At 44.0% G+C, this 16,433-nt stretch overlaps 1 protein-coding gene across 2 annotated transcripts in view; it reads right to left on the reverse strand.

Annotated features, from left to right (window-relative positions):
• Positions 1-1,562: 1,562 nt before the first annotated feature.
• sema5a (sema domain, seven thrombospondin repeats (type 1 and type 1-like), transmembrane domain (TM) and short cytoplasmic domain, (semaphorin) 5A) overlaps positions 1,563-16,433 on the reverse strand; it is a 151,689-nt gene continuing 136,818 nt past the window's right edge. Inside the window, exons 18-23 of one of the 2 annotated variants that reach the window (XR_007110754.1) lie at positions 13,322-13,492; positions 12,949-13,104; positions 9,640-9,684; positions 7,994-8,205; positions 4,254-4,475; positions 1,563-3,026 (exon numbers count right to left, since the gene is read on the reverse strand). Coding sequence is in view for 1 of the 2 variants with exons in the window: in XM_047568522.1 (XP_047424478.1) it covers positions 2,907-3,026; positions 7,994-8,205; positions 9,640-9,684; positions 12,949-13,104; positions 13,322-13,492 (704 nt within the window). In the remaining variant the exon portion in view is untranslated. The remainder of the gene's footprint in view (positions 3,027-4,253; positions 4,476-7,993; positions 8,206-9,639; positions 9,685-12,948; positions 13,105-13,321; positions 13,493-16,433) is intronic. The other variant, XM_047568522.1, reaches the window with a different exon arrangement.

The following is a 16,433-nucleotide window of genomic DNA, read 5'->3' on the forward strand; positions in this document are numbered from 1 at the left end:
TCAACAGACTATTTTGGCTGGAATGGATGAGAAAAACGCATATTTTAGAGAATATACTAATGTACTCACTCTTCAAGACAGTGGGTGTTAATTTAAAAAGTTGACGATATTCACCGACCCCTACACTCTCACTCTCTGGATGGACGATTTGATCAAAGGAGGACGTAGAGGGGACATAGTCTGGTCTGTCTTTATCTACAAAGATATTACAAGTAGTAAGTGGAACCACTGTGGAGGGTAACATAGTAAATCAACTTCTGCTTGGACACCCCTGAAACACACAACTAATGTTGTGTTAGTTCGTGGTTAGCATTAACATGTAACAAGAATCCCCAAAATACTGATTAAAGTAATTTGTCAAATCATCCATCACTCACTGGACAATTTGACAGGACTGCCCACTGTGCAACATTTACACAGACATAACTGAGAAACCCGCCGTCTACACGAAAGAAAAGTTAAAGGCATAAAAATCATTAGACGCCTTTAACAATGGCTTGAATGGACATGATTTGCAATAGAAGAATTTGTCTGTACAAACACAGAAGGGCTGTGTTTATCAAGTGAACTTCTCCAACAAAGATATTACCAGAAGTAAGTGGAGGGTAATGTAGCAAATTCAACTTCAGCTTGGAAACCCATGACTCATAATGTTATCCAGGCTGAAACCGATGATGCATTACACATTAATCTGACCTGATATCAAGTATCAGTGCCCTTTGGTGATTGTCTTACTCCAATCATTTCTTTTAATCGCCAAAACTAAAACTAAGACTGTGACAAAACTTCATGACATTTTCTTTTCTTTTTTCTTTTTTGAAAGTGACAGTGTTTGCCTCCAGCTAACACAGTGACGTCACAGGCGTAGGCCACGTAAGGGTCTATAGTCTCCATCATATACAACCATGTGTGTCCGTGTTGCCGTACTGTATTTTCCTCGGGTGGAGAGAATGAAGTCAAGGCAAAGAGAGATTGATTCTCTGAAGTCAGACCCTCAACCAGCCAAACAGCAGGGTGATTAATAACACCCCCTCCATTACCCTCTGCACACAGATGGGACGTCAGGTTGAAGGTTGATGGAGAACAGCGCGGCGTGTGGTAATACACCCCATCATACAGATTAGAGTTTGGACATCGCCCCCCTCCACCTTTACCCCGCTGCCTTGCGCGATTTGTATCCTTCACGCATCCTTCCAGTGCTGCCGTTGCCATTTGTCACTGCTGAAGACTCCTTTAAAAACAGGTGGAGGAGATCTTTCCCTCTGGTTTTTGGATGATTTATGAAGCGCTGATGCGCCGCTTATGGAACGGTGGTTTCACAGCGCTCTGCTCCAGGAATATCAAAGTCTCCGAAGTTGTCAGAGCAAACCACGGCGGGGCGAGAGTGTCTCACACTCATAAGCAAGTGCCTCTTATCGTCTGCTTTCACTCAAGCTGAAGTCATCTTTAGGTTATTCATTATGGCGAGAGAGGAAATAAACATTTATGGGATCAAAGGCTTCGGAGCGTTACAAATGAGATTGTGAAGAGCTGAAATTGTGTAACTCACACGCTGACAAGTCTTTTGTGTACGAAGCAGTTTTAATTTATGCACAGTAACACAAGCAAACATGTAAAAAGAGTTAGTTGCAACTGAACCATTGAATAACCCAATATTTGGTTATACACTCTGGACAGAAATATCTGAATTGAATGAATGAATTTCATCTTACAGTTTACAGGCAGCGCTCCTAGAGTCTGCTACGCTCTGTCTGTACAGTAAATGCTGTTAACATCCTGCTCTCACAAATACATATTTAACTCAGAAGCCAAAGGAATAGTGAACACTATCAAAATTCAAAAACATCATCATTATTATTTTTTTTTATTTTACAAAAAATATATAAAAAAGTACGATGACAAAGACTAAACTTGATGCAGGTTGATATGGATACTCCCAATTAATTGCCTTTTTTTTTCTTTCTTTTCAAAAGAAAATGCTCTTTTAACACTTGAGACATTGAATAAATGCATAGAAAAATCTACAGACATAAGCTTAGAACGTAACCTCCTGTACAACAACATAGGCCAAAGAAAGGGAAACATTTATGAGAAAATAATTTTACATTGATCAGTCCAATCACTTCTAGCTGCTAAGAACAAAACAAAAAAAAAAAAAAAAAGACATGGAAACTTGATCACAGACTTCAGATATCTACATCCTGACTCTCGGACAGGGGGGGGGGTGGTGGATATAGAGCCGTCTGGAGATTGCTGCAGCGGGCGGTAAATGGTAAAAGCCACCGGGCATCAGTGCAGCCTTTTGTTTTTCATGATGTGTAAAACCAGTCCAGAACCAATGACGAGCAAAAAAAAAAAAAACGCTGCCTGCATCGCCCCGAAACCCTGGAATGCGATCAATCATGCAGAACAAAACAAAACAAAACAAACAAACAAAAAAAAAAACGAAACAAAAACGGAGAAAACACGTAAGATGAAGTCATGCAAAGCGACTTGTGGTTATTTCCCATCGTTACAAATACAGGTCTGTTTTAGAGGCGTCACAGGAAAGTTAAAAGGGATCACGTTCCCAGCAGTCTCTTCGAGTTCAATTCTTCTTTTTCCCCTTTTTCTTTTTTCTTTTTCAGTTGTCCACATTGAGGATTCCAGTTTTCTCAGTGAGAGTCGAGGCAGGGTTATGCCCCCCGAATATCGAGCTTTCCGAGTGTACCCCAAGGCACCTGAGAGAAAGTGGGCATTTATTTCCCTCTGTTGGCAACACCGCGTGTCTTTTTTCTCGTTACATACCAGCTGCCATGGAGTCTCAGAGCGGGACCGCCCCACTCGTTGTGTCACGGATCTCAATACAAAGCACGAAAGGAATAAAAGGATGATAAGGTAGGTAGGTGTCCCCGCTGTGGCATGGATTAATAGTCATCGTAGGTGTTGAGGTCGGTGAAGTATGCGTTGGTGTAGGTCTTCCCGGCAAGCTGTGGGTTGAAGTACTTATTTCTTTCCTCCAGAATCAGATTGTTTTTGTTGAAGGCCTGCAAATAAGTAGACGGAGAGAAGTAAGGGGTGAGTACGGACTTGTTTGCGACACATGGATCAAGTGATTATTCAAGCCAAGATGGCAAAGCTAAAAGCAAATCCATCTACGAGCAAACCCCCCCCCCCTCCCCCTCCCACCACCACAACCACCCACACAACCCGCAAAAGCAAAAAAAAAATAAATAAAAAAGAGCAACACAAATCAATGCGAGGCCGCTCAGTGAATGAAACATACATTTCACAGAGCAAGGTCAAAGCATTTGCAAACAGGCTGGAAAAATGATAAGCCGCCGCAGGGCGAAATTATTTTTGATGCGCGTCCGCGTGTCCACCTCTGTCATCGCTAATACCCGGCATCAGCAGTTTTTTATGGCCCTCGGATTGTCGGTCCTCCAGGACAATCCGAGCCATAAAAATCGATCAGGGAAGAGTCGCTTTTCTGTTAAACAATAAGGAAGAGCCATGGGGGCATCTTCTCCGTCCCTGCATGACGCGGTAAACATGGAATGAGTCTCTGATGTGGTGCTCAATACAACATCAGCAATTTGCCAAATAGATGTGTTCATATCCAGTCTGTTGTAGGAGAGTGTGCGCTAAGAGTCCCTCGGGGCAGCGTAATTGAACACTTGATGATGCTGCATTTGCAGCTGATGGATGCCTCCGACTGACACTGATAGGGAACAAGTGCTCGGGACAAAAAACTCATATATTTCACTCAGTTCTCATTATGTGATTTGCACACAAAAGGAATGTAATCAACACTGCAGCAGCCCCGGAGACGGCTATGTGTCTCTGCAGGTGGCTGCTTTTAAGCAGCTGCGCTCCCGCGCTTGTTAGCATCGCTTACTTTGTCGTCTTGCCTTAAACATATTTAATTGGCTCGTGAATGATTATATTTAAATTTCTGGTGCGGTAAACACAATGTGCTTTAAGCGGCATTAGTGATAGAGAGGGAACAGGGGAGTTTAATAAAACAACATCACAATTAATCGTCTTTGTTAGCCCATCAAATCAAAAGCATCAAGTGAAAAATACAACAAAGCAAAGAAACATGAAAAAAAAAACATGCAAATGAAGGCACTTGTTGACGGAGAGACAAAAATAAGAGGGGAGGATATGCTGCCTTCTCAAAAGCCGAGAGGGAGAGGAGAGGGGGGAGTCGTGATGGTGGGATGAGGGGGGTCCGAGCAAGAGAAAGAGAAACTAGAGTACTGTACGCCAACCTGCCACACACAGGAAGTGCCACAGGAAGTGGAAGGGCGGGGCACGTTGGGGAAGAGGAAGTAGTAGCGGTTGGGGTCAAAGAGTTGTTGGGAGGAGGGGGGTGTTGTAGAGGTCAGAGGTTAGTAGAAAATCTCCAGTCCACGCATAGACACCCCCATGTTAGCAGAGAGAGGCTGGTGCATGGCGGGGTCGTCCAGGGGCAAGAGTACCGACACGTCTGGCTGCAGGGAGGAGAGGAATGGGCAAGAGTCATCCTCAGAGAAACCCCAAAGCTGGGCTCAGACTACAGGAGTTTTTAAAACACTGCCACATTTGAAATTGGTTGCATCACACACGAGGGGGGAAACTTCACAGACATTCTCTCTGATCTCATACTTGCACACGCTGCAGGATTTGAAAATAATAGTAGCGCAGCGCCCGCTAAAGTGTATTATTTATGTTACCGTGACGGATCGGCGGGCGTTGAAAAGCGCCGCCCGTGTGGTCTCACGTACAAACGCAAGGTACAGAGGCTGTGATGCAACGACGTGCTGTGAATCTACAGATCCAAGCTGGTTTATCAAACCACCAAGCAAACCATAGACGCTAGCTAGCTAGCTAGCATGTGCTTTAATGTTTACCACTGCTTGCCTCCACTGTGAGCAGCTTCAGAATCATTCCTGTCAGTACTTGTAATGCTTCAGGTACTGGAGGTTTATGAGCTGGTTTGTAAACACACATCAGACAATCAAGGGTAAATCTGTAAATTTGTCGAAGGGTAAATTGGAGGGGATAAATTAGCCTCAAACTCCTGTAGTCTGAGCCAATCAGAAGGCCACATTCTGTCTGCTTGAAATATGATAAACTGCAATGGTGACCTAGGTTTGTAATCACAAACTAGACGGCTGGAAATACTCCATCTGGCCAAGAAGCCAGTATGAAGGGTGTCTACGGTGCGTCGTGCATGCTAATAACGGCTAATGTGTCATCAACAGTACGATTTGAGCCAAATACTACAAAACATGGCATCAGCTGTTCATCATTCCTTCCCATAAACACTTTAAAGAGGCATGTTATGGTCCCGTGCACTCGGCAGAAATGGCAGAAAATTCACCACTGTTGGAGGAAAAGCTGGAGGCAGAACGTGCCTTTAGAAAAATTAGACATTGTTCATTTGTCACGCAGCTCCTTCTGTATTTTCACATCAACAGCCTGTTCCCACATCCGCCACTATATGCAACCGCGCTAACTGAATTACGCTCGACGCTCCTGACTGTAATTGCGTGACAGATGAGCGCACCTCACACCTTCATCCAGTGATAAAATTACCTTCGGAGAAGTTTTTCGCTGCGAGCCAAAGGATACGTTCACACCCGGTGACAGCTTTACCAAACATTAACATATCTGTGATCCAGGTATTGACTTGAGTTTTTAGCACCGAGGAGCCTCTGATCCTGTGTACCTCCTCCTCAGGCTTTTAGATTTAAAGCGGAATCAAGTGGACCGAGCTGAATATTATTTTCCAAGATGATTATTTCCAAATGACTAGCAATTATCTACCATCACAGACTTGGCGGCCGCACTTAATTACAGTTGGTTGGTCAAATTTTGGACTTTTCAGTCTTGTGCAGCAGTGTGCAACGCGCCGTGGCAAGAGTCGCTTTTAATGCCTGGATTGTAAGGTCTTTATTTTAAGTGTAATGAAAGGATTACTCAACTTGTAATTGTTACAAGGTCGTCTATTAGCTTTCTATCTGTAGTAGAAGCCAAGCATAACCTCCAAAGCCGAGCATTAGCACATCATTAACTACCCTCATCGGTTTATACGGTCATTAAAAAAAGGCCCATTCACCAAAGCAGTAGTAACTGTACTTTCTGAAAGCCGGGGCCGGATGCTCTGAGAGACTCAGGTAACTGGAGCAGCTACGTCCTGCTCTTTATTGGATTGCAGTTTATATCTGAGAGAAAACCTGAGTCGTGTTTAACTGAAATTCCCACAGCCTCATCCTCCGACCGACTGTTTCGCATTTCCTCACCTGTTTGTTAACTTGCTAAACTGTTGGTCTCAGTGGCTTTTAGAGCTCAACGACTGTGTTCTCACTGTGCACCATCACTGTGCACCATCACTGTTACCGCAGCATTTTGTGCGCACGCCTTCCAGTGTTTCTGGGATAAGCTCACAAATTCCAATTGAAGAGAAAAAACGTCTTTGTCTTCCTCTGTCTGAATCAAGGACACTTAGTTTTACTATTTATTCAGACACTGTTATTATTGTAAGCTGCATATCTGCCGCAGTGATTTCCCAGCAAGTTACAATAAACGTTAAAACACCACAACGTTTTTTATATTTTCTTTCTGGATCTATACACTTAGAAAATTATATCATGCTAAAAGGCTAAAGCTACATGTTCATCACCTTAAATGTTCAGAGAAACAATGCAGACAGACAGAGAAACTAATTCAGATCATGAGACCAATCATCAAAAGTCGCTTCTAAATCAAGGGTTAAAATTATTCATAGTTTCTTGGAGTTCTTCCATCACACATACAAGTGTCTTCCTGAAGTGTCTGTTCTGGAAACAGTTCTGAATATTTAAGAAGCCAATTGGATGAGTGGAAAGACATCTTTATGAAACCTCAAACAAGTCCAGCTGCCTTCGTTTTAGCCCCCAAATATTAGAAGGGTTCTGCTCAAGGTGTCTTCAATTCAGGCCGTACCAGTAACATAACAGATTAACAGCCTATAAGTACCAACAGAACGTCCAGAATGTTTCCATTTGCTTTAGTGCAAAGAAGAACAAATAAATTTACATTTCATTGAACTATACTTAATAAAAATAAGTGCGACTTGGCCACATCGCTGTCTGCTGTTTAGTCCTGGCTCTGAGTGTTGCCTTCTGTCCACTTTTCTTACTAAAACAAATTAGGAACAGTACTTATTTTCACTGAAAAATTGCAGTCCTCTGTGTAATTTCTGCACTTTGCAAATTTGTGCTGCGGGCCAGATCAGACTTGGCTCATCAGGGAGATACATAAGTAAAAGAAAGTCTCATTTTGGTATTTTTATTCTGTCTAAAGGCCATTATTTTGGTAAAAAATACACAGGGTGTAAGAGCGGATGAAAAGCCTTTAATGCGGAGCTTAGGGAATCCTTGAAAAAGCCCAGCTGGGGCACAGAGTATCTGTGGACAAGCACTAATCACCAGCCCAGTCTGGCACTAGAGGCCTGATGTATCAGTGGATAAGAGGCTGTTTGCACCACACGAGTAGCTGGATCCCCTTCACTGGCTCAGATACGTCCGACTGTCTGCTCCGTAGGACGCAGTAATGACACAAAGAACTGGTCTAGGCAGGGAAATGTGCAGATGCAGTGCCGCCTCGCTGATTACCTACCCACGCACCGATAAGTAATTGCATTAGTATGTTATGAGAAAGCTGCGTATGAGCACTGACACAGAACAAAGTCACACACTGAGACACACAGCACACGGAGAGAGGGTGAAACCGCCTATCTGTTACACAACTAGAGAGGGAGTCGGTGTGACAGCGAGAGTCGTGCAGTAAGAAGTGTATTTAATCACAACTGACACTGGAGGAAGAGGCGAAACCGTTGCTCGCTGACTCGCAAGTGTGAGCGTGACATCGATTGATTAAGTCAAACAGTAAGGAAATGCTGCGAACCCCCTGCTTTGTCTCTACACATCCTGGAGACCTGTCAGACATGACCCTCGGCGGACCCGGAGCGAATCTGTCTACAGACCTTGATGGCTTCCACCGAGTCGTACTTGTCCAGCTTGTTGATGTGGTTGGTGATGCTGGTGTTGAGCGGCGCGGCCGAGATGGGGTGGATGACGGTGGCGTCGTGCGACTGCTGCTGGTAGCGCTGGCAGTACGAGTAGACCAGCAGGGTGACCAGGCAGCCCAGGATGGAGCTGCTCAGCCCCACGGCGATCATGTGGAACAGGTTGAAGTCTGGAAGGAGAAAGAGAAGAGGGGGGGGGGGTGGTGGTGAGGCAAGGACCCGGGGGTAATTCTCTGGCCATACACGCAGGGAAGAGGTGGTAATTGAAGTGGCAATGTAGATGGGTAACGATGTCGTTTGGTACAGTGGGGAAAAAAAAAAAAAAAAAAAAAAAACCTTTGGGAGCTGTTGCAGAAAATAGAGAACATTGGTGGCATCTTTTTTGTCTTTTTCTGTTTATGTGTTCACGCTGTGCGCTAGAGGAAACCACTCAATATTCTGCAGTAGCATTCACCCATCATCTACATAACAAAAAGAAGAAAAAAAAAACGGATGTATTTTCATATGCTGCCACACTCTGTTTGTCTGTACGCTGGGGCTGCATTTATATAATGAATGTGAGCACAAAGTGCACCGACTAAAAATGTTTGTGATGATTACGTTAACTCGTCCGACCACTTTCAAGGCCTCGTAAATAAGAACTCTGTGTAAAGACAGGTGTAACTTCAAAACCCTTCCTCCAATTTTGATGTGAAAACCTGCATATTAAACACCTTTACACATACATGCTACAGTGGTTCCCAACCTTTTCTCCTTTTCCCCCAAAATACAATTTCATTCAGTTTCAAAGTATACAAAAATATTCTAACTCTAAATTGCAAACAACATATACATCCTCCTAACTTCTTAAATTTGCTGTCCATCTTTCCGACAACAGTGACTTCAATGAAGAAACGCTGGCTTAGATGATGCCTTCATGAAAACTTGGAAATTCTAATTCCAACTCGGAAATTTCACGTTACAGATTAAAACATGTTTGGTATATTATCACCATTTGCTGAACATTAAAACATGTGCAGCAGCTATTTTATATTTTGGAATGAGTCATTTCTGAGTTTGTCAACTCAGAACTAATTTTTCCCAAGTTGTCATGAATGCAGCATCAGCTTCACCTCGATCTCAACCTATTTTTGCAACACCCGCCCCCCCACCCTACATCTGACTGGCTAATGATGTTAGCTTGGAGCTGGAAAGCTGTGTTACTACCACTGGTGGTTTAATCACAATCAAATGCCTCATGCTGCAGATCCAGCACAGTAATACTGGTTAAAAACTGATGAAACAGGTGATGGTGAACTGATCTCTGGTGCTCCCCCTTTGCAGACCCCTGATAGGCTCTATAAGGTCTTTTAATAGACTACTGGAATAACAAAATAACTGCAGATCTCGCAATTTGCAGTCAATTACTCGCGAAATCTTCTCCCCCAAAACCCCTTCACGATACATGATTACAAGTATACACACATTACATCACTTTGAAATGAGAGCTGCCTTCTTGGCTTGATCACCGTTCTTCTCCAGCGTATCTTGGATACGCTTGAACGCACACAGAGAGATACACAAACAGAGATGCACGCACAAACACACACACATAAACAAATTACCTCCACAGCGCCTCTCCTCCTGACTGGAGCGGGCAATCGAGACTTCTGACAAAGGAGAAGAAACAGAAAAGGTATGAGTATTAGATCCAAAAACCATCCCCACAAATGCAGCCTCCCCCCATCCTCATAATCCCCAGTTAGCAAGACAAATTGTAACCCCCCCCCCTCCCCATCTACGAAGGTGAGAACGGAGATGAAAACGACACTCGACACGAAACAGATTACTGTAAAAAACACCGCGAGCTAATCGAGCTAAAGGCACCCGGGGTGGGTTATGAGAAGTATCAGCTCCCATTAGAGGAAATGAAGTACAAGACGCTGCTAATGAACCTTAATGGACTACCTTTCCCATAAAGGGGGATGGATGATAAGGTATAAAGGTAAATGGGTAATTCTATAGCGGCTTGTGAAGGTTTTTCCGCGAGTATCATATCCACACTAGTTAACGCAGAAAGGTTGCAAATGTGCGTTTCAGTCAAATGTTTATTCTCTCCAATAATGAATGATCCTTTATGAAACATGGTCACTCTAGTAATTGCTTGCGTTCCCAGTGAATAACATGAGCATCCGTTGTTAAAGGGAGGAGTGATAATGATCTGCGTGCAGCAGAGATCAATGCTTCCCTGTCTTGCATTACTGCCTGTCAATAGAGAGATGCCCGTCTAAGCAGATGCCAATACTAATGGAGTGTTTGAGATATGAGTTTGTGTGTGAGGTGCGTGTGCGTTGCAGGATGTATTTTTAGGTTCCACAAGGAAAGGAATTTCTCAGCTTTCCGCCTTTATGCCAGAACGCATTTAAAGAACCAGACCAGGAGACTCTCATTAAAACTGAACTGGACAAGAACATTGTTGTTTTTCTTCGTGTAGTTCTTCACGTATCTTTTACACGGATCGACAGCTTGTGCTGCTTTTTTTTTTCTCTTTGTTTGTTCTTTTTTTACCTGAGACATGCAGCTATTTGGACACGATTATTCTCACCAGGATATATTTTTTTGTTCTATATTCGGTTTTTAAAATGCCATGAACATATTTCAAATGAACCAAAAATAACAAAACTCTCTCTGGATGAACGGATGAATATGTCAGTTATTTGTAAACTGAGTTGTGGGAGCGTTCTCACAAACCATGACCCTACATTAATTATATATACTGCTGTTCAAGTTTGCTGTAGATATATCTGCTCCTGACCTTTATTTTGTGTTATTTATTATTTATTCTGAAAGTCTAATGTATTTTGTACAGTTTTGTATTTTTTACGCTTTGATTTTTACGCTTATTTAAGCGCTGTACTTGGTACCAAAGAGACCAGAGACAAATTCCTTGTATGTGCACATATACACAACCGAACAGCATCAGTTTCCTCTGGTATATTTGGTCAGAGCTTCATCCTACAGCAAGATAATGACCCCAAACTTTAGTCCAAGCTCTACCAGAACTACCTCAGGATAAAAACTAGATGGAAAACTTGAAATCATGGACCATGGCCCAGTCTCTACGAGTGACACACATTTCTCAGAACTTGTGCAACGAAACTGGACTCTCTGGAAAAATATTTGATTTCCGTTTTAGAAAGAAAAAATTTCAAGTGTGTTCACATGTTAAATCAGACAAAGATGGTTACTGTGATGAATCCAACGTTTAGAATACATTCTGGGTTATATACTGATTTATTTTAAATTTTTTTAAACATCAGTTATTTATTTGGCCAGTCAAAGGTTTAAAATGCACACATTTGTGTTTTAAAACCTTTGCCCAGTAGTGGCCAATAAAGATGATTCTGATTGTGAATTTGTCTGAAAGGAGAAGGTCATGATGCATCTGAGAAGTAATAATAATAACGATCTCCTTGAAACATGTCCTGCAGTAATAATGTGCACATTCCTGAATGTGTCGTATGTGCTGCTCACAAAATATTTTCAAAAATATTCAATTAAAAAAGTTTTCATTGACACCCTGTTGTTTTAATGTCCCATATTTAGTTATTTACTTCAAAAACTGAGAGTGTAGTTTTTACACCGAAAGTCAAAAACAGCTAAAACGCAGTCTAGGGACGTCTGCTCTGTGATAAACTGTTTGACTCTAGGCTACAAACCTGCGATAACCGACCCGCGCACGTGCAATTAGATCGCAGCTTATCCTGAATTTAGTTCTGAAGCAATAATGTGTGAAACGTCTGCCGTGCCATGTGTGTAATGTGGAAGGCAACTCACAAATGTATTGATTCTGTTGCTGCCTCGAGCTACAAGTGCTGAATAAACACAGAGGCTCAAAGCCTCAGCTCACGTTCTTATTAAAAAACAACACAGATTACGTGTCTAAGCAACATCCACACGAATGAATGAAAGGTCCAAAAGTTTCCCAGAAGAACACTGAATTATCATGCTCTGAAGTTTATATGGACGAGTATCGTCCACTCCATGTGCAGAAAAAGCCTTTTTAACCTATATGAATCCTGAATGTGTTTTTAATGGAGGTTCTCCTCATTTGGATGGAGATTTGTTCGGCTTAAGGAGCATGAATCAGAACCCGAGTGGCGTCATTCCAGGTGAGCAGTTTGTTCCCCGCGTGAAATCAATCTTATCTTGTTTTACCAGAATCAACGCCTAACGTGTGGTTAATTATATTGAACTGACATTTAAGAAGTTGCACCTGTATTGTTAAGACGTGACTCCCACGCACTCTCCCCTTAACGCCGCAGTTAATCTCGTGAAGAGGGATTCCAACATTAAAGGTATTAAGGAAACACAGCTGCCAGAGAAGATTGATTAAACGGGCAAAAATGCCTCATTGACCCGGTTCAGAAAACAGCATACAAGAGCCATTTCTCCCATCTGAGGAGGGTAAAACTGCTGGTGTAAGTGCTTTTTGCATGGCCCGACAAGACCGGAGGCTCGTAATGAAACTAATACAGCGGCGGGATTGTTGGAATGAGTAAGGAGACTGCCCTTAAGTGCAGCACCGGGGTTCACGCCCCCATGTAATCACCTGCCGCACTCTGAAGTCCTTGAGCAACACGCGACTAATCCCGACGCTCTCCAGAAGTGCTGCCCTGTCGCTGAACCTGACCTCTGACACGGGACGGGTCCCTCAGAGGGATCAGTAACGTCTTTCATTATCACAGGATTCTTGGAAATGAGCTGAAATTACCGCTGCGAGCATCTGGCGGTGGGTGGTGCACGAATATGTGTGTGTGTGTGCGTTAAGTCATGCATGAATGCCAAACACATTACCGAAGAGGAAGTTGGTGTGTGTGCTCACGTACTGTGTATAAAAGTGTGTGTGTGTGTGTGTGTGTGTGTGTGATTACCTGGTATAAAATTGGAGTCAGGAGAGCACGGCCTGGTCTCGGTGTTGTTTCCTGAGCACTGGTTTCCGGTGGGGAAAAGGACATCGCAGTGACGCACGCGCATCTGGGCGCCGCCGGAGTCACAGTGCGACCACTCGGACCAGCTGGACCAACTCTCTGGAAACGGCAATGACAGCACATCTCACAGTCTGTCCCTATGTGTGTGTGTGTGTGTGTGCAGGATTAGTTTGTGTATATTAGTGATGCATGGGTGCCCCACGAGAGGCCGAGAGAAACTAAAGAAAATAGGCAATAAACTGGTGATGGATTGGTGGCCGAGTCAGGGCACTAAGCTGCTTATCACAAAGGTGTGTGTGTGTGTGTGTGTGTGTACCTGGACAGGACTGTGTGTTGCACAGCGCCTCCTCAGTGTGCAGCCCCAGGCAGATGTCCCCTCCGTAAGCCGGCGGGGGGTTGCTGCAGGTTCGCGTCCTCATGTAGTGTCCCCCTCCGCACGTCACCGAGCACTTGGACCACGAAGACCAGCACGACCAGCTGCCGTCCACTAAACAGAGGACGGCCAGTGTCAAATTGTCAAATGCGAGAACGCTGTCAGCGACCAAATGTGCACGTTGGTATTTTTAACGTCGGACAGAAAGATGGAAAACACAGGCCGTGCAGAGGAGGTCACAGCGCGAGTGCTCGGCTTTTATCCGGTGTATCATGGAAAAACATCGCCGGGCTAAGTGCACTCGCTGGATCGGAGGTGGTATTTTTTTTTTTTTTACCAAATGAGAAATGATGGAGAGCTTGCGAAATGTATAAAGGACTAAGGAGATCACAGAGAAGTCTTGTGTTGACACAGAAATGGAGATATGCTGCTAGGAGACGGCCACTCTGACATCTGTTCTGAAACATAATGGGCAACAAAGCGTCTATGACCTGAAGAACAGGGTACTCTGCCCACTGAAATCATAAAACCCAACACAGAGCTCATTTCTTTGGTCTGTTCCACATTCATTTTTCACAATGCAGTTTCACAATCCCTCCCACGGGTTCAAACAAAGCCAAATAAAGCAGATTGACAGTTCCTTGTCTTCTACAGTTGCTAACATCCATGTTTTGATATTTCCTAGGATTTCTTCTCCAGAACAAAAGTTCCTCTGCACATCAGGTGATTGGAAGTCGTTCTAACAACAATGAGGACTCGGTTCGATTGGGGAGCTTTTTTTTTTTTTTTGGTTTGTCTTTTCCATTCCTCATTTGGTTCATTCTGCTTTCAAACTGCAATTTCTGAGGCGCACCGAACTTTCTGAGCAACGTCACGTGTTTGAAAGGGACGCACGTTGACTGGACGAGGACACGGAGCAGCAAATGACGTTGCCCGTTTTGGAGATACCTTTACGACAAATGCTTTTTTCCTCAAGTTTATTTTTTACATGTGCAAATAAGGCCAAACAAAAGTTACAAGGGTGCTTCCGAAAATGCAAATGGAGGCTTTTCCAGAGTGGAGTTTAGCCATTAGCAAACCATGTTGTAGCTTCAGTAGTTGGTAACGCCGCACAAGACGCACTGTGTATTGCGTCTCTTCCTGATTCTGGTCCTGTGTTTACTCAGTTGAGCATTAACGCTGCCTACGAACCGCACCAGAGTTTACTTCCAAACGAACCAAGACCCCCGTGTCCAAGCGGACCAGACTTCACTTGTTTGGTCTGGACCAGAGTTCGGTTCTCAAACGACTATCGGAGGAAACAAAATCTGGTCCATTTAAAGCCGACCAAACAGCTGTGGTGCGAAAGCCACTTAAGTCACGGGTGATGTAGAAAGAAAGAGTGTGAGAGTCTTGAACGACATCCAGCTGTTGGAGCAAATACCCGACACCTACAACCCTTGAACTCACAATCTCTCCTGAGATTAATAAAGACACATAAAAAGCACCGGGCCTCCCTTCGTGTGGTGCCAAACAGCAGCCGCTAAAAAGGACATAAATATTCATGACAGCATTGGCACGCAGACACACAAAAGCCCTACTGTATAAATAGATGAATGGATTAAGAGAAGGAGATAATAAAAAGAGAGCAGTAAAAAAAGACGAATCAAATGGGGGGGCAATCTTTGCACATGAATCACAGCAGGGGTAAACACCCTCGGCCAATCATCTGGATGAAAGCGTCACTTCATCGTAGCATTGAGCAATTCCCTTCTCAACTGCCATTAAAGACCTGAAGGTGGCTGCCAGCGCCGCGCAGGTAATTGAAGTTGCCGATGCTTTTTGTCATCTCAGGGTAATTTCTCTATTGCAAAGTGACACACGGGTCGATTTCTGGCCCTCGATGACTGATCGTCTCATCTCTGGCGCCGATTCAAGAAAAACACGGATTCATTTGTTTCCAAACCGGGCGGATGCTAAGCACGACACCTTTACCTTCTCACTCTTCACAGGTTTAAAACGCACTGGATTAGCCACGGGAGGATCTGCCCGCCTGGTTCGCCTGCCTCAGAATAATATCTCACTTTCAGAGCGGTGCTAATTGGACCCCTCTGCATTAGTATTCATTGCTACTCAGGAAGGGTTACGTTGGTTCCTTTGGGGTTGGGGGGCAGGAGCGGGGAGTTGTTCATCAACATACCGTAAGCTGTGCTTTTATTACAGTCAACATCCCTGAATGGGTGTAGTACATGTATTAGCATAGCGATGCGGCGCAGGGAAATCAAAGCGCATTCACCTGACATTTTTCTCAAGGGGAACACTTCGACAAAGCAAACCGGAAGCTTTTAGACCCGTCCGAAGACTTCATCGGTGATAAAAGCTTCGCGGCGACGACGTTTAAGCTTCCCGAACGGGGCGCGCTCTCTCCGAATGAATTAACTGGCTGTAAAAACACTATCGATGGCCGTCTGCACCGTGGTCTCCTTCGCTTGCTTACAGCCTGGCAGCAGTTATGAAGACGGATCGCGGGGCGCTGAAGGCGACGCCGCAGATCCAGGCTTTCAGCAAAGACGCCTAAGCCTTTCTCCAGGGCGCCTGATTAATAATCATCGGAGATAACGTCCTGCTTGTCTGCTTGGCGTCCGCGCTGGATACCAGGTGTGCTTTATGCCAAACTAAGCACTGGATTTCCATTTAGACAGCTTACTTCCCTTGTCAGGCGGAGTATTCTTTTAATTAGAAAGCTTCCTCTTGCCGTCTTCCGCCAGAGGAGTGTTGAAAATGCATTGTCTCAGGGCTTTTCGCAACAGAATAAGGCCTCCCTTAGCTGGCAGCATAATTACCCAGCAATGTAATTACATACTGGAGCGCCACAGGGATTTTCCCTTTGATTCTTGGTGTAAATTGGGGTCTTCGTCATACCTCTTATCTGCAACTGATTTCTTTTGAGGTTCCTGATGATTTGGTAAGTCATTTTGTCACTGTAGATCTTTATCCATTAAGGATAACAAAACAGCTCACTGTGGAGTAGTGTATATTTATCTCTGACTGAAAAAGATAGCTCAGTTATTGACTC

This window comes from Mugil cephalus, chromosome 18 (assembly GCF_022458985.1).
Source record: "Mugil cephalus isolate CIBA_MC_2020 chromosome 18, CIBA_Mcephalus_1.1, whole genome shotgun sequence".
Taxonomy (NCBI): Eukaryota; Metazoa; Chordata; class Actinopteri; order Mugiliformes; family Mugilidae; genus Mugil; species Mugil cephalus.